Source organism: Ursus arctos, chromosome X (assembly GCF_023065955.2).
Source record: "Ursus arctos isolate Adak ecotype North America chromosome X, UrsArc2.0, whole genome shotgun sequence".
Lineage (NCBI taxonomy): Eukaryota > Metazoa > Chordata > Mammalia > Carnivora > Ursidae > Ursus > Ursus arctos.
Genome location: NC_079873.1, coordinates 27,774,878 through 27,796,745, shown reverse-complemented (window position 1 = coordinate 27,796,745; position 21,868 = coordinate 27,774,878). Strand labels below are relative to the sequence as shown.

The window sequence follows — 21,868 nt, the reverse complement described above, 5'->3', positions numbered from 1 at the left end:
TCTTGCCAAGTTACTCAGAGCCTCAGATGCCTTATATATAAATGTGTGTAAAATTGTCATCTTCATGAGTTCAATATGGTGACTGAGAGTATCAATATGGTAGTGATACACACATACACATACGTGTGTGTATAAATACATGTGTGTGTGCGTGAGAGAGAGAGAGAACAGTGCCTACCACCTTCTGTTGTATAAGCGTTTGCCATTATTATGATGAAGACAAAGTACAAGGTGCTATGAAATTGCAGAGCAGGGGAACATAATTTTATCTAGGGGATGAAAAATGCCTCACATAGCAAATTATGTTTCAAGCTGATAACTGAAGATTGGATGGAAGGTAGACAATCAGAATGAGGGGAGCTTATGGAAAGGTGAAACAGAAGATGCAGTTTCTCAGGGGCACCTGGGTGGCTCACTTGGTTAAGCGTCCAACTCTTGATTTTGGCTCAGGTCATAATCCCACCATTGTGGGATCAAGCCCCATGTGGGGCTCTGTGCTCAGCAAGGATTCTGCTCGTCCCTTTCCTTCTGCTCCTCCCCTGCTCCCTGCTCCCCCCCCACCCATGGACTCACTTACATGCGCTCGCTCTCTCTCTCTCTAAAGTAAATAAATAAAATCTTTTTTAAAAAGATGCAATATCTCTGAAACAGTACGAAGGCAGTGTTTTAGAGGAACCAAAGGAAGTTCACTGTGGCTGGAATAAAGTGTGAAGGCAAGAGTTGAAGCTGCAGAGGTAAGCAGAGGCTACGGGTAGAAACAAAACCGCATGATGTTTATTTATGCTGTTCACAACCACTAAGATGGATAGGCTAACCGCAAAAGTGGCTTTTTTTTTAAATAACTGTAATTGTAAATCAGTATTTTCACAATTGTTACATGGAGCCGTGTGTATATTTTAGAGAAACTTTGGTGGTTTCAAGTGGGCTCAGTTTGTTTTTCTATTTTTTTTCCTGGCATTTATAAATTAAACATTATAAACCATAAGTTACTGATTATTATATATGCCCTGAAAGGTAGGGATAATTGGTGTTTGTTAATAGAAAATTAAAGTGGAGTTAGAATAGTGAAAATATATATATATACATACATACACACACACTTAGACCCTTTAGGGAAACAGTATTGCAGAAGAGTGACATTGGCATGTATCTCACATATGCTAAATAAATTGTTGCTTATGCTTTCATAATGTAGGTCCCGACAACATGTTTACTTATTTGTGGGGCTAGGCAGTAGCTTTTCTACAGAACTGAATATCTATCTGATAGATGGTTGAAAGGGAAAGATTTCATCAATCCCCTCCTTTAGAGTATTTTTCTCATGAAAACACTTAAATATTTCTGTTTTGTCATTTCAAACTATGAATGGTAATCCCCCAAGAAAGGCATACTTAGAACTTTCAGATAATGGCCATCATCTCTACGGTATTAATTTTAATTCAAAAAATACTGCTTCTTGCATGGGTATCTTTTTTTTTTTTTTTAAAGATTTTATTTATTTATTCAACAGAGATAGAGACAGCCAGCGAGAGAGGGAACACAAGCAGGGGGAGTGGGAGAGGAAGAAGCAGGCTCATAGCGGAAGAGCCTGATGTGGGGCTCGATCCCAGAACGCCGGGATCACGCCCTGAGCCGAAGGCAGACGCTTAACCGCTGTGCCACCCAGGCGCCCCTTGCATGGGTATCTTTAAAATGCAAATGCATTTTCCTGAAATGAGACTTATTTACTTGGTAAACAAGTTATGTTAGTCAGCTAATTTAATGTCTTACTTTCTAAAGAAAGCAATTTCCGTAAGTCAGAATATCAAGTATCAAGTCCACTCTTGGCAGAAACAAACAGAAGCAGTTTCAATGTCTCCAATATGCAACATAAATATTTTCTAGAAAAAAAAATCCTCTTATTAGAAAATTTTCCATAGAATCACAGGGGCAAATTCCATTTGAGAAAGTGCACGCTGTATTTTAGAATAAAGCCGAGATGTGGAGCTGAGCACGCAGCATCCTCATTTCCAAAAGTACAATCAGAAAAGAGAGTTTTTACCCTTAAAAGGCTGTGAAGATAAGGGGAAATCAGCCGGAATTCTGTGAATAATAGGATGTGTGGCAAAGGAACTCGACTCTTGGTATAGTTAGGAAAAGATGTTAATCCGAAGGCTTTGCATCTGTACAGAGGACCGAGTAGATACTGAAAGAGATTTGCAGATCCACTGTTTTTTAGGCAGGAAGAATGCTCGTTAAATGCAGAACGCCGCTCTGGCTCATGTGTTTGCTCCGAGGTGTAGGTTTTGTTCGACTGACGTATCAGATAGTCAGAGTGGTTACCACACCGACGTTGTAGCAGCTGCATAATAAATGACTGAGAGAATCATGTTAGGCATGCCCACCTAACCTAACTTGAATCATGCGAAAGGGGAGCTGTTGGAATTCAAATAGACTTTCTGGTTCCCAGCAGTCGGCAGTAATAGAATGCTTTCAGGAAGATGACAGAATCAGGAGAAAGATGCTGTTTTGCACTATCTTGATTTGTTACAGCAGCCAACTTATTGGCATGATGGAGTGACAGGAAAAACAGCTGGCATGGAAGGTAGGATTATTAAAGCTATTACATCATTATGAATACAATTAGAAGCTGACCATGACAAAGCATATGTTTGAACAAGCAGCTGTTGGTAGCTGGGGTTTGTTGCCGAGCTCTTCAAACTCTGCAAACAGTGTTGCTTTTACAGAAGGGATTTTAAAATTTCCTTGTGCTGCGTTAGATTTGGGGGGGGGGGGGTGTGCTTGCCTCCAACCTCAGGAAAACACTTCTGGGACAGAAATCCGTGTTAGGAGATTTTAGAATAAAGTGTTTTTCAAGAGTCTGGGTTTCTCCAGGTAGATGATGACCGGGGGGTGGGGTGGGGGGCTCTATGGGGGAATCTACCCCAGCTCAGTTCCATGCTATTCAGTTACAAGGACTGACTGATCTATTGGCATAATCAGACATTGAGAGAAATGAGTATGTATAGAATGTTTGGATGGGTTGAAAATTGTTACACTTCGTTTTCCTGTTTTGTAAGGAGTTTGGCTGTCAGTCTTTTCTCCTCATCAGTTTTTAGCTTTTGACATTTATTCAGTCATTCTGCATTCTATGAAGAAAATACATCAATATCTCCTGCAGGGTTTTTCAACAACTCCAGCATCTGTTTCAGCTATTGAACTGTATTCACGTTTTGCCAAGTTGATGTCGACCCAGCTGGTCTATCATTTCTCGCTTGATTACTGCTCTTAATTTCTCTGTATCAGCTTGTTTCAGATAGGGCTTTTTGAAAGCTGTTAATGAAAAATGACAGAAAATGATAAATTGGTGAAAATTGGAGCGTTTATGTATTTAATTATGTTGAAACCTTAATGAGTTTTGTCTTACATTCTCTTTTGCCTGCGTACAATTTTTAGCACCCTTGTGCTGTTTTGCAATATTTCTTTCTCATACAGTCACTGGATTACACTTCTAAGTACTTTTAAACAAATGAAGCTTGAGCCTGGACTGTATCTGGCTCCAAAAATAAAGTTTTTGGGTAAAGGGGAACAATTTAAGCTTTTTGTGGAAACTATGCATCGTTTCCATATTCTGTCTTCAGACACTGTCATGGGGATATGTCAGTGAGTATATATCGGACCGAACATGTTGAGGTAATTTTTATCACCACTAGGGTAAGACGAAAATAAAACATTCAAAGCTGTTTTTAACAAGTGATTGTTTAAAGCACATGTCAAATAATATAGAAATAGAATTTCCGGAGTGTGAAAAGCACGGTTGTTAATTATCTGTATGATACAGAAGCGTTCAGCTCTCTGCCCAGTCTTTCCAATAACCTGAGTAGCTAAATCATCCAAGTTAATAGACTTTCATGTATGAACATCTAGTATGACCTTTCAGTGTATACGGTAATTCTCATATGTGCTGTGTCTTTTCTGTAGTAATTGTAATATCCCAGTCAGTCTGGTCAAGGAACACTACTGGCTGTTATGTAACTTTTTTCCCTGAATGTTAGTCCATGTTTTTCAATTACGTATTCCTCTTAGAAAGAGTGACTTAAACCAACATGTATTTAAATAGTGGTGAATCAGTTAGAAACTGATGGGCTAATTATACTACTTGGATTCATCCAAATTAATTACTAACCTATGTTTTGAAAGATAGTCATACATTTGGATGAGTACTTTTTAACCTTGAAGCATACACGACTGTGGGTGAATATAAAATCCATAATCTATACATAGAGCATGAAAGAAAATCATTTTCTGGATGTATGGCCTTAGCAGCAAACATATTTTAAATAATGTGGTTCGGACAACCTAATTATTTCCTGTTCATACTTCTGAGTGCTGTATGTGCTTTTCTACAGTCTGTCACAGTACTTGTTTAATCTTTGGGAAGCTCAAAGACTGGCAGAGAATTTTTTGATAGAGGTTTATTTCCTGGTTGGTTGACAAAAATCAGCCATGTCTATACTTTTGTATCAATTGCAGTTCTTTTCTGTTAGTTTTATTTCCCAACTTTGTAACCATTTTAAGTGACAATTCGAGTCTGGAAAAACTCTTTTGCATTACATATTTAATGGGACTCTCCTTTTGTGAATTGTCTCCTGTGAGAAAAACTCGCTTAGCCTCACACTCCTGTTACCATAGTTACTTTTTAAAAAGAAGGTTTTCCTTTCAATGAAGATAGTGTAATTTAAATCAGCCACTGGACTCCCCAAACTGTGGTTTTTTTGTTTGCAGTTCAGGCTGCTTCGTTTGTGACTGGGAAGTCCTCTGTGTTTGATTCCACTGATGAATGGAGAGGACAGACACTAGGTGGCACCAGCTGTTGATTATTAATGAAATCTTAAAGGCTTTGGGCCACACACCTGAAGAGCAGGCATCCCCTTCGTGATAAATGCCTTTGTAAGAGTTGGAAATGCTGGCCAGTCTTTCCAGCTCGAAAACATGATTAGCATGCAAACTGATGGGACCGTGTGAAGTCTCCAAATCCCAGTGGCTTAATTCTGTGTTTTCTGAAGAGGTTCGGGGTGGGGGGCGGAATGAGGAAGAAATACATGAAAACAGAAAGATTGTGTGAGAGGGATGGGACGGGTGAAATGGACGATAACCATTTAGATATTTGCTAATATGCAATTGGTTACTTGTACAAATCTCTGTTGGTTTCACCCGATTCTCTACAAACCCAGATTGTTTTTCCCAAGGCATCCATACTGTTAAAGCAGCTGTAGCAACTACTTGCCTCTTTTAGGTAAAAATCTAATTAAGCATCATTATTTTTAATTCAGTAATGTCCCTGAGTTCTTCTTTAACGGGAATAATGTGCAGTGAAAATGCCAACTCGAGATTGAGTTGCCCACCTTCAGATGTATCCCTGCATCCAGAAAGATGAGCAAGGGGAGATGCTATCAGTTAAGAAACATTCCCAAACCGAGAATATATATTTCTGTTCTTTAAGTCACTCAGTCTGTGACATTCTGTGGTGACAGCTCTGGCTAACCAGTACACCTTCTATTCCTTGTTTATCAAGTGACTTTTATCATGAAAATGTGTTGAATATTAGTGAAATGCTGTTTCTGCATCAATAAAAATGATCATGTTGAAAAAAAAATTCTTTAAAATATTTTTCCTGAGAAGCTTGTTTCTTCCTATTATTCTCCAATTCTCACGTCGTCTGAATCTGAAGGAGAAAACAAATAAAAACAAACCACATAGGCGTGTGCACACACACCCAGAGACACACACATATTCTGACAAAGGAATCAAAACTATTTAAAAAGCAAGTGCCATGACAGTATTTCAAATTGGTCCTGGAGTTAACAAACCAAAATGAGCAAGAAAGAAGGAAGTCCATAATTAGGATGGGGATATTAAATAACTCCTCACATTGGAATTTTTTTTTTTTAGAAAAATAAGCAATGTTTTTCCCCTCACTGGGAATAAGCAAAAATTCCTGAGGAAGATGGATGGGCTGGTTTAGAATGAGGGGAAAGGTAATACAGACCACAGTTCTCCAAGGTTCTATGAAACAGTATGTGATTTAGCTAGTTATCTTGATTATACTGTGGGATTTGCTGTGATTTTTATGATTTAGTCAAGATGGAGAAATGTTTTCCATTTGATATGTCTGAAAGATTAATTAAATAACTAAATTATTCTGCCTTTAGTGCATTAATTGAATCATTGTAAACCAGGAAGTGTCCTCTTGAAGGACTATGATGTCGTTCTATTCATTTGGCACTATCTGATTTGGACCTTATTTCTCATAGTGTGCCCTGTAATTCTGACATTGGCCCTGCTTGGTTGGTGAAATATTAATACACAAAACATGAAGGAAGATCAAAATAGTTTAGCTGGAGAGGAGAACAAATATATTGAATTATTCAAGTACTGAAGGATTATGACCACCTGGAAAATGCAGTGAGACCAAAAAGATGAATCTTAATCAGAATAAGATCCTGCACTAAGGTTCGAAAATCAATCCAAGTATGGGAGAGAGTTGAAGTTTAACAATAATTCTTTGATAAAGACTTAATGATTTTGTTGGCCTTAGCTTCAATATCAGTCATAGTCTCAGATGGTATCAAAACAAAATAAAACAGATGTTTTTGGGCATGTATCCTTTCAGGAAGGAAACAAAAAAGAACACATTGTAGAAGGAACTTTTTTTTTTAGAGAAACATCCTGGTCTCAGGAACTTTAACATTTGGGAGAGTATTCAGTGAAAAATGTCTGGATGGTGAAAGATGCTAGGAACTACAACATTTGTGGGGCATCGAAGGTACCAGAAAAGGGGAAAGCTGAAGAATGTTTGAATGAACAAGAAAAGGAAAAGGTGAACTTTCTTCAAATATTAAATGGGCTATAATGCAAAAGAGGGATTAGGCTCATTTATCTCTCTCAAAGAACAAAAAATAATCTTCCAATTAATCGTTTAAGTGGAGAAATGACTGCTTTGTGAGGTATGGTTCTCCTTGTTTGAAAAGTGTTCAGGGCTAGAAGTTGATTTCCTGCACTAAAGAAAATTGAAGAAGATGTCTGATATAATTTCTAATTTTGAGAATCTGTGATCCTAATCGTTTCATGAAAAGAAGTATTCCCCTTTGCATGTCTTTCATCGCATGTCTCTACTAACTCCTCTGGAACCCTCCATGCTAGGAGTAAGCCAATCGTGGCCCATATGCCTCACCTCTTTCTGTTTGGCCAGCCAGCTGAGGATGGCTTTTACATTGATGAGGTCTTTAGAAGACGGATAATATTTGGTGACATATGAAAATGCCATGAGCTTTCAATTTCAGTGTCTATTAGTCAAGTTTCAGTGGGAGATAGCCACACCTATTTGTTGACGTATTGTGTAAGGCAGTTTTCATGCCAGCACAGCTGTGAAGTAGTTGGGACAGAGGCCGTAGGGGCCACAAAGCCAAAGCTATTTCCTATCTGGCCCTTGGTAGCAAGAGTTTGCTGGCCTCATCTCTAAATTGTATGAGAACTTCACTTCTTGCTCATTAAGTCGAGTGTCAGAAACAAGGTAGGTTCACAGTTAAATATCATGAAAAGACCACAAACGGAATTGCGACCACCCATAGTACTGAAGTACTACAGACTTGGAAAAGTGATTCGGATATACACCTGAGGATCTCGATGGGGCCATTTTAGTTGTTACTGGACTTGGATAATACCTTAGCTGTTATTGGACTTGCTGAGGAATGTTTATTATTTAATGTCAGGTGGAGAAAATTGGAGGTCTCTGCACTCACTGACTTGCATCTGCTTTGTGTAGGCCCATGGATTTTGCGGAGCTTATCCATTTGCTCGGATTCAGTTATTTTTATGTTTCCTGTTCAGATAGTCTGTGATTTCAGTAGACTTCCTGAAAGTGTAGAAGTCAATGGAAAACAAGGCAAGGTGAGTGGAAGTCACTTCTTGTAGCCATCCTTTCCCCTCTTCGTAGGTCTTTAAACTCTGTAAGCAGCTTTTGCCTTACCGAATACTGGACAAGTTGCCAACTTTTAGAAAAGATGAGGATTTTCTTGATCAAATGTGATCCAGAGGGGATCAAAGAATAGCAAAATGAAAATCTGTGCACTGCACTATAAAAGAACCATTGAGGCAGTTAGAATGTGATTGATAAGACATGCTAGAGTGAGATATTTATATTTCCCTGAACACGTGGATATAAGAGAAGGGATTTTTTTTTCAAATCATATGAGAAACCATAATCAGGTTCTAAGCATAAAATTAAGGGATTCTGGATTACCGTCAGAAATGACAGTCTCCAAAATTCTGCGATTGTGAAACGAAAATCCCCGCACTTAGTTTTCCCCAGGGCAGACTATCATTTCTGCTCACTGGTAGCACTGGAAATTCCTGTAAAACCCATAGGATTCTTATTTTATTTCCATGAGGATGTTACTGAGCAGCTATCTTGTGATGCCTGTCGCTATGGTAACAGATACGAGACTTAAGGGTCTGAAGGAAATTCTTCCTATTGGTTTAGGGATATGGAGCGATGAGGGCGACTCACGGAGGAAGAGGATAAAGCTAAGGGAAGGCAAAAGAGACAATTGAGAAAAAACTGTCACAAGGGAGCTGTTTCGTGTGTGAAAACAAGTTCATTTCCTCTTTATCTTGGAATGAAATAGAAACGAACATGTAAGTAAAGTTAAAAGAGCGCGAGAGAGAGAGAGAAGATTCATAAAAAGTATTGTTTCCAACCATCCAGTCAATTTTATGTAATTTTAGGCACACAAATCTTTTTCTTAGTTGGCTTGCTTTTCGCTTTGCAGGAAAAGATTGCTTCTTGCCTGACATTGGTAAGAGGAGGACTTCTACCCCTGGCAAATTTAGGTCTGGTTATTGCTATCAAAGATTTTGATCTTTTTCTTGATTCCAAGGGTAAGAATATTGAGCTCTGGCTGGCATTCCTCATAATCACTGAGCTTCTCAGGGAATTAGGAAAGTACACAGTCCTTCCAAGTTATTCTTTTTAGGTCTGTTTCTACTAAAGACCACTAGTAAGTAAAACAAGCCTATTGCTTATTTGAAAATTGAGCATTTTGTAGAGTGTGTTGGGTAAGATTTTGTGTCTTTCCATGTTTTGTTTTGTTTTATTAAAATGATAAAAGCAAAAAAAAACCCCAGAGGTTTAAAAGTAATTGGTTTTCCATTTATTTCACTTATTCCTTCTCTTTTAGTTTAGCAAATAAGAACTCATTTTTTTAGAAAGGAGATAAATGGGACTTTCCTTTCCCTTTGATTTAAAGTATATTTCAAGGTGTTATCAAGTAGCCAAAAGTATTTAAAATATTTGTGTAATTTAGATGTCCTTCAGGAAACTAGAAGTCCCAGAGGGCAGAGATGGTCGCCTGACTGTGGAGCTCTTACACATAGTTCCTACATTAACATAGGTGTTGCCGTTTCATTTATCCTGACGTCTTCATGTATTATAGGTTAGGGTCAAAGGAAAAAAATAATAAAATAATAACGAGCAAAGGATCACAACTTGAAGGAAAATTTGAATTTGGGGGAGTTGGAGATAAGTACACTTCAAATGACATTTTATAAATTAACACATATTTATCATTTATTATTCACAGGTCATAGTGCTTAAAAGCTTTAAAAGACGTAAGTCTTTTTACTTTTTTTAACCTTAAGAAATGTATAGGTTCTCTGTGCAGATATACCTTCACAAGTTTAATTCACTCTGTAGATATTAATAAAAAATGTTTTTAGGACTTGTTCACACTGTCTTTACATGAAATGAAAAAACAAATAGAGTTAGCTGTAATGTTGTGGTGCCTTCTTTTGACAATTTTGGAAAATAAATTTTTTGAAAGGAACCCTTGTTTGAAACTCTATACATTTTGAACCATAAGCAGTAATTGCAATATAAATTGAGGTTTCTGAATAAACACAAGGCGACCTGAGATATTACACATATGCGCTGCTTTTGGAAATGTGAATTTAATTTGAAAGGTAAGACATTCCCAGTGTATGTCTAGCATGACTGGCCTCCACAAAGCTAATTTTGTTGGGTTTTGGGCTTACAGAGTCCAAAGTGCACTGCAGGGAATGCACAAATGGATAAAAATGTTGTCTGGACAAAAGTACTATAGAAAGTAAAGATGAAGAGATAATCTTCTGGACAAACGTTTACACAGGAAGTGGGGGGATGACTGAACTCCAAGGTTGGATAGTGCACAAAGATGAATCACTATCCATATATGCTGGAAGGTAAATGGTGCCTATCAAAGTTCCCAAATAATACTGTCATCGCCTGGCAATCTGGAGACAAATACAAATACCAAAGAAGAAAAAGTAGGCGGGGCGGGGGGGAACCTCCGCAGCGTCAATCCGCTCTGCTAATGGCATTGTTACAATTGATTGTAATGCTCCCAGGATACAACATAAGGACCATCATATTCTCTTTTTTAAAATTGCAGTGGAGTTGATGTGTATTAGTTTCAGGTGTACAGCATAGTGATTCAACAGTTCAATACATTATCAAATGCTCATGACAATTAGTGCAGTTACCATCTGAAGGACCATCATGTTCTGATTTTACTAGTGCATGTCTCTGTCTTACGTATTATGGGAGGAATTATGCATTACAGCACCAATTAAGCTGGATTATGGAAAATGACGTTAATGTTGGGGTGCCTGGGTGGCTCAGTCGTTAAGCGTCTGCCTTCGGCTCAGGGCGTGATCCCAGAGTCCTGGGATCGAGCCCCACATCAGGCTCCTCTGATGGGAGCCTGCTTCTTCCTCTCCCACTCCCCCTGCTTGTGTTCCCTCTCTCACTGGCTGTCTCTCTCTCTGTCAAATAAGTAAATAAAATCTTTAAAAAAAAAGAAAAAGAAAAAGAAAATGATGTTAATGTTAACCTGAAATTTGTTGGATTTAGGCAAGTTGTAGGACTTCATTTATGTTCTGTGACAAGTGCGATAAAGAGGAGATTGAGTCAAAGGCTGCCCGTGATTGAAATGTTAATGCAGTGAGTAGGAATCTCAGGTTTATCTCCCTTTGCCCACTGACCCATTCATGGGCTGGCTCTGGTGGCCATGGTGGTAAGGGGCAGAGACCATTTCTCCGTTAGGTCATCCGGAACATGATTAGAGGCCACCAACTGAAATGACACATTTCTGCTCCTTTCCATTCATCCAACAAATGTGTATTAATAAATTCTGTCAGGTTTTGTGCTAGGGCAAGATGATGAAGATACGGTCCCTAAGGAATTTAGATATGAATGTGCTTTTTGTGGACAAGGACAGAAAAAATATCTATAGTGACAGCCTACCAGAGGGCAGTGGCAGCTGTGAATCCAGACAGAAAAGCCAGCTTGGGAATGAGCTCTAGAGGCTTCCAGGGTTCCTCATTTGTGTGATAGAGAAGAACTGGCAAGTCTATCAAAGACCAAAATGATAGCTGAAGGGAAAGAACACAAATTCAGTGAAAAATAGTTAGTAATTCAAAGTAAAGAGTGCAGTAGCATAAAGTTTCTCTTGAAATAAGGAGAAGTGGCCTACCAGCCATCACCTAACTTCACTGAAATCAGATTTAAGAGGTAGAGTTTTACACTGTTGTAAAAGTCAGTGGCAGACAATGAGATTGCACCTTTTTCTTTTTCCTTTTTTTAAAAGATTTTATTTATTTATTTGACAGAGAGAGAGACAGCCAGTGAGAGAGGGAACACAAGCAGGGGGAGTGGGAGACAAGAAGCAGGCTCCCAGCAGAGGAGCCTGATGCGGGGCTCGATCCCAGAATGCCGGGATCACACCCTGAGCCGAAGGCAGACGCTTAATGACTGAGCCACCCAGGTGCCCCAAGATTGCACCTTTTTCAACCTATGTGAAGCTGGCCATGTAAACTTTGTCTCAGGAGGTTTATAAAAGAAAGCCAACAATTATTTCTCTTGGTAGGCTATGTACATCTATCTTTGGGAGCTCTTCCATTTACTGTCTTTAGAGAAATAATCATATTGTCTTATCTCAGTTTATATACATCTTTAATCAGAACCTACCTGAAAATATTTCACCTATGTTTACATTCATCACAGAATTAGACCTCAGAGACTACACAGGAGGGCTTTTCACAGAGAAAGACAATTATCATATGGTTTCACTCATATGTGGAACATAAGGAATAGCACAGAGGACCATAGGGGAAGGGAGGGAAAACTAAAGGGGGGAAATCAGAGAGGGAGAAAAACCACAAGAGACTATGGACTATGGGAACGAAACTGAGGGTTTCAGAGGAGAGGGGGGTGCAGGGGGGATGGGGTAACTGAGTGATGGGTATTAAGGAGAGCACTTGTTATGGCGAACACTGGGTGTTATATGCAACTAACGAATCATTAAACATGACACCAAAAACTAATGATGTACTATATGGTGGCTAACTGAACATAAAAATAATAAAAAAGGATATTTTCTAAATGATGGAATAGTCTAGAAAGTCATTCCTCCATCCTCCCTCTTCCTTACTCTTTGCTTTCCTGGTATGCCTCTTCCCTCTTCACACAGTAGAATTGTGTGTGCGCGCACGTGAGCGCATTCATGCATGTATGTGCATCTCCATCTGTCTCTGACTCTCTCAAGTAATTTAGATATATAGGGTAAAGGCAAGGAAATTTTCCTCTCAACATTCTTTATGGGACCAATTTTCCTTTGTAGGTGAAAGAAATTCTGTGTGGCTTGGTTTTTTAAAACTCTTTCATTGAAATATAACACAAATAAATAAAAGTGCACAAATCAGTAAGTGTGCAACTTAATGTTCACAGAGTGAGAATGTCCCAGTGGTTACTCAAAGTGAGAAAATAATATTACCAGCAGCCCCAAACCTCAGTTTCACCCTTTCTCAGTCAATACTTGCCCAATGAAAAGCTTCATGCTGACTTCTGACATACCATAGATAGGCCATTTCTAAAATTTATTTTATTGGGACTATGTAGTATGTCTTCTGTTGTGTCTGACTTCTCTTTGTCGTAATGTTTGTGAGATTTATCTGTTATGTTGCTTGTAGTTGTGATTCATTTTCAGGGTTGTATAGTATGTCATCATACGAATATACCATAATTCGCTTGCTCCATTTCCTGTTGATGGATGTGTGGATTGCTTACACTTGGGGCCTCTAAAAACAATGCTACTCTGAACATTGTTGTATGTTTTGCACATACACATGCACTTCTGTGAATATCAAGAAGCGAAGTTGCTGGGTTACTGAATAGCCAAGTACCTTCCTTTAGTTGATAATGCTAAGTAGTTTTTTAATGTGGGCAAACAAACTTATTAATCATCAGTTTATGAAAGTTTTGGATATTTTTGTCAATAATTAGTATTACCACTGTCTAATTTTAGCTCTCTGGTTGTTGTACTGTAATATCTCATTGTCCTTTGATTCCCCTTTTTCTAGTGACTAATGAGTTGGAGAGCCCTTCCAAGTGTTTGTTGGTCGCATGGATGTAATCTTTAGTATTGGGATTGTTGTTGTCTCATCCTTAATTTTCTGTTGAGATGCCATGTATTTTTTTATTGATGTGGCATTCTTTCTTTTTTTTTCTGAATGTGAGCATTGTGTTTATTTACGGCATGCATCTAGATAGATACATTTTATAGAAGCCTCAAATTTAAAGCCCAGAGACTCTTAAAGAATACTTAGTCCAGTCTCTTAATTTGACAGATGAGGAAACTGGGACCTATAGAGATAATGTCGCTTGCTTAAAACTTCTTCTAGTTAGGAGTAAGACCAGGAATAGAACAGAAGTCTCTAAACACTGAAGTATGACTTTTTCTATTAAATCACGTAGAGTCTTTAGTCCCTTCTAATATGGTGACTCAGACTCTTTGTTTGTCTAGAAAGGCCAAGAAATGCATGATACGGTTATTATAATAGCAAGTACAGTGATGCATAATTCATCTCATTGATTCTCTGAACAGAAATATCCCCAAGTACCCAACTGTTGAATAGCATGGCCATGCAAAATTTAAACTTTTGATTTCTTTTTGGTATCAGATTTTATTTTTCCTCTTTCATACCTTTATTATTGCATTCAGGTTGTCCTCATATTTATTCTTGGAACTTCTGTCTTCTCATTCTTCATTTGGTTCAAATTCAAGAAAGTCTGGTTTTTCTGTGGTGGGTTAATAAGAATGTTATTTTTTGAATATTTTTCTTTCAAATGAGAGTAAATTTAGGTTATGAAACATCATTGCTGATACACTCATACCTAATGTTTATTGAAAATAATGTATATTCTAGAGGCAGTGCTTGGTACTTTTCATCCATTATCTTAGGTAGTATTTTGAGCAACCCCAACATATGTTTTGTTATCGCCGTATTACTAATTGAGAAAGTGAGCCTCAGTGACTTTAAGCTACTTGTGAGACAACTGGAAATTGAACCAGATTTATCAAATTTCAAACATCGCACTCTGTGCATGATTTCTCTCTACATGCTTGGAAGGAAACTAAAATGACAATCAAGGTTTGGGGCACTACCTGCTTCTGCTTCTGCAGTAGGTCTTATAGATGTTCCCAGTCTTCTAATCTCATTAAAATAATTCATTTTTGTTCATTCTTTTTCAAAGTGGTAATCAGAGCCATCACTTTTTTGGTGTTGACTTTATTAATTTCATTGAACTGAACTCTTGATAACGGAACAAGCTGAATACTGACAGGTAGGTCATATCCATAGATGACATTTTAGCTGATTTTTCTTCTGTGAAGAAGACAGACCTATTTTAAGAGTCTTCGATTTCAATTCTTTTGAGCAGTTTATTCTAGAATGTGATTATTTCTCACCTAGATTTTACTTCCAAATATTTCTTGTTCCTGTTCATCGAAGAACCTTTCTACAGATGGCTGAGAATCAGTGTGCTTCTAGTCCTTTGCCAGAGTGAGTTTCCTTGCTACACCTTCCTGGTTTCACACAGAGCAGGCACATAATGGTGCCTCCATCTAGAAATCTGAGTCTACATGAGTTACCTAGAATGTTCTTTTTGTCTTGAATATGAGAAGCACATTTAAACAGTAATTTTGTGATCATTTTGCTGTGTGTAAACAAAGAGGGTGACTTTACACCCAGGATCTCTAAATCATAGGCATTTGGTTGTAGTAATTGCTAAAGTGCATAGAGCTTTACAATTAACAAAACACATTGATGTTTATTATATTCACATAACAACCATATGCAGTAACTTTAGTGAGAAGTATTGTTTTTTCTTCATTCAGATCCAGTCTCTTTGAGTTTTAGGTTTTTGTGAGCTTTGCTGTCTGCTTCCCAGACCACCTGCAGATGCTGCCTTAGCTCAGATGCAGGTAGCTCACTCCGAATACCATGATAGCTCCCTAACATACCTGTGAGTCTTGGGTCTTTCCCATTTACTCTTCACAGAGGCTGCTAGGCTCATATCTCTCAAAAGCCAGATTTAATATGTCACTCCCCTGGTTAAATCCCAGGTGGCTCCCCATTGTTTTTAGGATCTAATCCAAATAACTTGTATGAAAGAAAAGGCCCCTTACCACAGTTTTCCTGCCTTGTCGTCGGGTTTTACAGCCACGATATGAATGTCTTACCCCAGCCTTTTTTTTAAGATTTTATTTATTCATTTGAGAGAGAGAGAGACAGAGAGAACACAAGCAGGGGAGAGGCAGAGGGAGAGAGAGAGGCAGAAGCAGACTCCCCGCTGAGCTGGGAGCTCAACATGGGACTCCGTCCCCGGACCTGGAGATCATGACCTGAGCCGAAGGTAGAGGCTTAACCTCAAGGGTAGGCCTTAACCCAGGTGCCCTGCCTTACCCTAGTCTTATGAACAGTTGTCTGAATGGAACACACTTCCCTGCCTTGTGCCTTTGGGTATGTTGATCCCACTTCACACTCTAAAACGATTCTTCCTCCCACATATTCATTTGTTGCACATCTTATCATTCTCCAGGATAGTGTAAATGGTGCCTCTTCATCTTTGGATGAATCATGTACCCCTGTGTGTACTCATGTAGCATCCTTCTCATATCTGTGTCAATGCTTAGCTATCTCTGGTATACTTTTCAGGTTGTTTATTTATATAGATCATTGGTGCCTGAAGACTGTGATTTCTCCTTTCATGCTTTATCCTTTGCAGAGCACCTGGGGAAAGAGTGACTCAAATTTTACTTACAGTTGGTATGAATTACACATTCAGAGGTAATAAGATTTCTTTCAATCCTATGAGAGCATTATTTTTATTTCACCCTTCTTCACTCCAGTGTACTAACCATAGTACTTAATAGATAAGTCGAGCCAGGTTATGGTTTTGGTGTATTCCATGCTGCTGGAAGTTGGCATATTCAGCTTTGATAGTATAATAGTTACCCTACATATTGGAAATGTATAGAGCACAGTACTTTAAAGCTTATTTCCTTTGTGATTTACACATTACCTCCACCTGAGGTCTTAATTCACTCAAATTATTCACTAAAAAAATCAATAAAAATAATTTAATGAAATGATTAAGTAGGATCACAGAAGAGTAAAATGACAGTTACGTTTGAGGTAAACAAGTTCAGGCACACAGTAATGTAAAATAAAGTGAAAATGTGGTCCCTGGATTCCTTCTTTTTTTAAGATTTTATTTATTTATTTGAGAGAGAGAGTGAGCAAAAGAGAAAGAGAGAACACAAGCAGGGAGCAGCAGAGGGAGAGGGAGAAGCAAACTTTCCAGGGAGCCCAACATGGGGGTCGATCCTGGGACTCCAGGATCATGACCCCAGCCAAGGGCAGAGGCTTAAATGACTAAGCCACCAAGGCGCCCCTTGATTCCTTTTTCTATCACTCATAGGAAAGGATGGACTGTGCCTGTCCCCCAGCTATGCTGTATGTCACGGCTGTTGTAAAGTATTCCTGCAGTTAAAAGTATATCTCCAATTCCATTTCCCCACGGAATTTTCATTAGGAAATGAGAACCCCACATTCAAAAGGATTTGAGTTTGGAAAGTAGGGGATATACAATGCCAGCAGGAGAAAAGAGGAGCTAACATGTGATTGGTTTATAGCCGAAACCTCAGGCCCACATCTGGATAGTTGGCCACATCACAAGTTCATGGCAGCTGCAAAGAGAGTAAGAATTCAATGGATGTGTCCAGTGATATGGGATGTTCACAGCCCCCCTTGCTCTAATACACAGCTTTGTGGTATCAGGGAGTTAATAAAGAAGTGGACAAGTTTAGTTTTTTTATAATCTGTTAAATCACCTCTATGGAGGGAAAAATTCAAAGATGCAGGAATGTGTAGCAAAGCAGTTCCAAAATTTATCCATTCTTTACAGTTCTCTGTGACAAGAAGCCACAAGCTAGGAGCTATGCATATTTATTTATTTTGATGCTTTTCATAGAATTTCTATTCATTCTTTACGGATATTTATATACAGTCCTTTTCACATGTAGTGGAATTTAGTGCACTGTGTTTAAGAATTACATTGACAGAATTCATTTGTGCACATTACAGTATTTATTAGGGAGTGAAACAATCATTTGTAGAGTTGTAGTAACCAAAGAAGATGATACATTTTATTGTATTGTTCATGAAAATGAAATATTGTGTCTACATTTACAAAACAGTGTAAATGTGATGACACTTGTTGCATAGTCTATAAATAAACATTGACCTTGGATACAGTGGAGGGTTGGATGAAACGTAAGGGAATGTATAGCCATAATCTCTAGCAGGAATGCATTCAAAACCTCTGATTGCATATTAGATGAATATATTATACATGATTGCTTGTTTTCCATTTTTGAAAAAATGATGCCTCTTGATAATCATTTGTGTCCAGATGAATCAAAGGAAAATCTTTACAACCTTTGATGTAGCAGAGCTAGTGAAATAATGCTGGTCTAAAATACATGGGAAGAGTGAAAGGGTTGATCATGGTATAGACAAATGACCTTCCATCACTGTGTCAGTCAGTGTGCTGGTGTTAGCCAACATGGGACACATCAGCAGTGGATACAGGTGGAAAACTTTTCCAACCAGATGGATTTGCTGGGACTTTTATTGATTGAAGGAGTATCCCATTTTTATCAGAAACATTTCAAATGTAAAATGGGACCTTCTCTGAAGGTTGATAAAGTTTGTACGTATTAAGGCTCATTCTACTACAAATACAATGTAATTAATAATAAATTAGCTAACATAATAATGATTAAATCTATAAAATTTTGATTTCAAGTACAGTGTCATTTCAATCAAACTGTTTGCAAGTTTATTTCATTCTTTTGAAAGAAATTAAAGTGACATACTTCTAACAATGCATGCACAGCTACTAGACCCTTGTTAACAGGGGGTCTTGATGCCTTCTCCTCTATTCTGGGAAACCACCATTCCCATATATGCCTCCAACTTCATACTCCAGTTTGATTCTTTGTCTCATGGTTTCCATTTGCTTTGGGGCTACCTGAAAGTGTCCTGGAAGTAAGATCATTTGGAATTGCCCGTGACACGGAATAGGTGAGAGGCAGTAGCAAATACCCCATCTTTCTTGTCTCTCACATGAGACAATTTTGTGTCCTAGAGTTCCCAAGTGGTATTAAGCCTCATTTGAGCACAGTGACAATGAATTCATCAATTTATACTTTGCTGGCTTCATTTTCTTGTCCTCCACTTTTTTACTGTGCTTCCTGGGATCACCTCTGAAATAAATTACTTGCATTCAAATCCTCTTCTAAGGGTCTACTTCTGGGAAAATCCAGCCCAGGAAAGCATATTGTCAGTAGTTTCACTTCTGATTTAATTTTTTATCCATTTTTTGTCAAATAAGTTTATTTGGGAAAATAATAAGGGCAATTATCAAAAGATGCATTGGTTTGAGAGTTAAGGAACCTTAGAAGTAACACAGCAGTTTGGCCATTTGTCATTTGGCAGTAGTCATTACTGTTCTGGGCCTTGTCTTTTCATCTGAAAAATGTAAGCATCCGATCACATATGGTTAAAGATGAAAAAAATTAATGGGAAAGAGAAAACGCTACCATCACACCATGTATGGTTGCTTAATAGTAGTTTCCAGGAGTGCTGTGACAAACTTTTGGACTGTGTTTGTCCAAAACTTGTGGGAAAGATGTTATTATTTAATGCCATATATACTAGCATATATGCAATGGGAATGAAAGTGGATATTCCATATTTTTACCATCTCTATAATAGATTAGATCAGATTTCATATTTTTTAATATTCAGAACGCATTCTCTAAAAGAAATTTTATGTGGAAGTCCACCAACAACAATAACAAACAAAATAACGAGTTGAAAATGTAGGCATTCTAGATGAAAAGTGAGAAGGGAAAGCATACAAAGCTACAGGCATAGCAATTATACCTTAGAACTTGACAAAAGCTACTGTATTAGACAATTATCTGTGACTGCTTCCAACCCTGTCAATCTAGAAATTAGTTTATTTACCTACTTAGCTACAATCTGAAAACAGTTAACAGGTAACTTTGAACTGGTAATGCCTGAATATACCAAGCAAGACTGAGTACAGGAATGTATCCAATGGCACAAATAATGCTGCCTAATGCTGACAAAGATAGGATGTCTGAGACCACTGGGGGTGGGGGTGGGACGGAGAACTACATGGGCTATTGCTAAAGGCTAAATTTTCTGAGAGGCCCATATTTCCATTGAAAGATTTCTTTATTCAACTGTCATAGTACCTGTCTTATGCGGAGCATTGAGAGCTTTTGGAAAGATTAATCAAAGATGATTTCTGCCCTTGAAGCCGACAGTGACTAGAGGAGAAATGTCACACTCAGAATATATGACTGCTGTGATATATCACCACTCCCCCTTCACCTTCGAACCCTCTTTCGCCTGCTCTTGTGGCCACGGCCCCTGACATCGTGGTAAAACAAAACATCAGTGTGGGAAAAGATGCAGAATTTCGAAAGGAAATAATGTTGAGGAATCGTTGGCACATGGTGTCCTTCAGGCCCTAACAATCAGGTCCCATCCTTCTTTGTTCAAGCCTAACTTTGGGAAAAGCTTTCACTGAGGTTTTATAAGCAACAAGTAATACAGTTCCTATTACTCCCCTGCTCGGCTATTTTCCTGTGTCTTTACAATATCATGAGAGCTGCGAGAGAGGCTCCTGGTGCTGCCATGTAGAGCCCTGGATGGTTTTTAATTCCATTCAGTCTTTGAACTCTCTCTCACGCATTCATCAGAAATTATAATTGACTGTGTTTGCACATGGAAAATGGTGAAATACACATTTTCTTTTCTATTCTAGATTATTGTTCATGGAGGCCCTATAAGTGACCCCCGGCAATTCTCTGTCCTCATCTTAATGAGAGTATTACGATGTAATTAGCTGGGGAGATTGAAAGGACGAAAGAAACCATTATGAACACTCTACCTATTTAAGTCAGCTTGTCAGATTTTAATAGAGGGAAAAGGTTGAAGGTTTTCTATCTGAGTGCAGGTCCCCTTTTCTTATAATACTTGTCTTCCATAGGATTCACATCTGTCTGTGATGTTAGCGAAGAGGATGATGAAGGTGATAATGATGATGATTCTTCATAACGGATAACTATAATAGCAGGTAGAATGTGGTAAATACTAAAAAAAGAATGATAACTAAACCTCAGGGGTGTTCAGAGCAAGGTGAGGATGACTCTTAATTTTTCTTTCCTGTCTCTCTAGGCATTTTTAGACACATCCAGTGTGTGTGTGTGTGTTTGTAGGGAGGAGGTTCAACTCAACTTATGTAATTTTGTCCCGTATTCCTACATACATTATGCTTATGACTATCTATTCATTATCATTTCCTTTCCTTTTTCTGATTATGGATGCATTGATATTCTTTTTGATAGTACTCACTGTGAAATAACTACCATCGTATAACACACTGTAAGTCAAAGTAGGATAATGTATTGGGAGCGTTCTGTGGATAGCAGAGTGCTAAGGAGAGAATCATTAGATTTGGGAAGAGAGTAAGGCCAATTCTCTAATTCTTGAGAGAATATAAGGATTAAGACTGGGAAGTACATGTGTAAATATCTACCTTTTAAGCTCCTAAAATTCTTTTTAAAAACTTTAAACTTTAAATCACCTGATCAAATGCATATACCAACATAAAGCAGTTGAGCAGCAAAATAATTGTGTCCAGAGAACCTAACTCCTCTGGACACAGGTTTCCTTAATTCATCTAATCACATGGATTATTTCATTTGTGTGTATATATATATATATGCTATCTAAGTATATAAGTTGAACCATGTGAAATGGCTATTTGATCATTCTTGACCTGAAAATTGTAATTTTTTTTTCATTATTAATTTACTATTGTTTTAAATTTTAATTATGGGACGCCTGGGTGGCTTAGTCAGTTAAGCATCCAACTTTTGATTTTGGCTCAGGTCATGGGTTCACGCCCTTCATCAGGCTGCATGCTCAGTGGGGAGAATGCTTGAGATTCTCTCTCTCCTTCCCCCCCCCTGCTCACTCACTCTCTCAAATAACTAAGTCTTTAAAAAATTTAAAAAATAACATTTGAATTACAGTGTAGTTAACGTACAGTGTTATATTCATTTCAGGTGTGCAGTGTACTGATACAACAATTCCATGTTGTATTCCAGTGTCCATCAAGATTCGTGTACTCCTAATCCCCATCACCTCATTAACCCATCTTTTGCCCACCTCCCCTGATAACCATCTCTTTGTTCTCTATAGTTAAGAGTTTGTTTTTTGGTTTGTCTCTTTTTTTTTCCTTTGTTCATTTGTTGTGTTTCTTAAATTCCACATAAGAGTGAAATCATATGGTATTTGTCTTTCTCTGGCTTATTTTCCTTAACATTATACTCTCTAGCTCCATCCA

At 38.1% G+C, this 21,868-nt stretch overlaps 1 protein-coding gene across 10 annotated transcripts in view; it reads left to right on the top strand.

Moving 5' to 3' along the window:
• Positions 1-21,868, top strand: part of DMD (dystrophin) — a 2,358,181-nt gene that overhangs the window by 264,379 nt on the left and 2,071,934 nt on the right. The window contains exon 1 of one of the 10 annotated variants that reach the window (XM_057311158.1): positions 2,375-2,584. The exons of 8 other annotated variants lie outside the window; for them this stretch is intronic. In XM_057311158.1, the coding sequence (XP_057167141.1) occupies positions 2,578-2,584 (7 nt within the window). In that variant the 5' untranslated portion in view covers positions 2,375-2,577. Of the gene's footprint in view, positions 1-2,374; positions 2,585-21,868 lie in introns of those variants that run through there. One more of the 10 variants, XM_057305301.1, reaches the window with a different exon arrangement.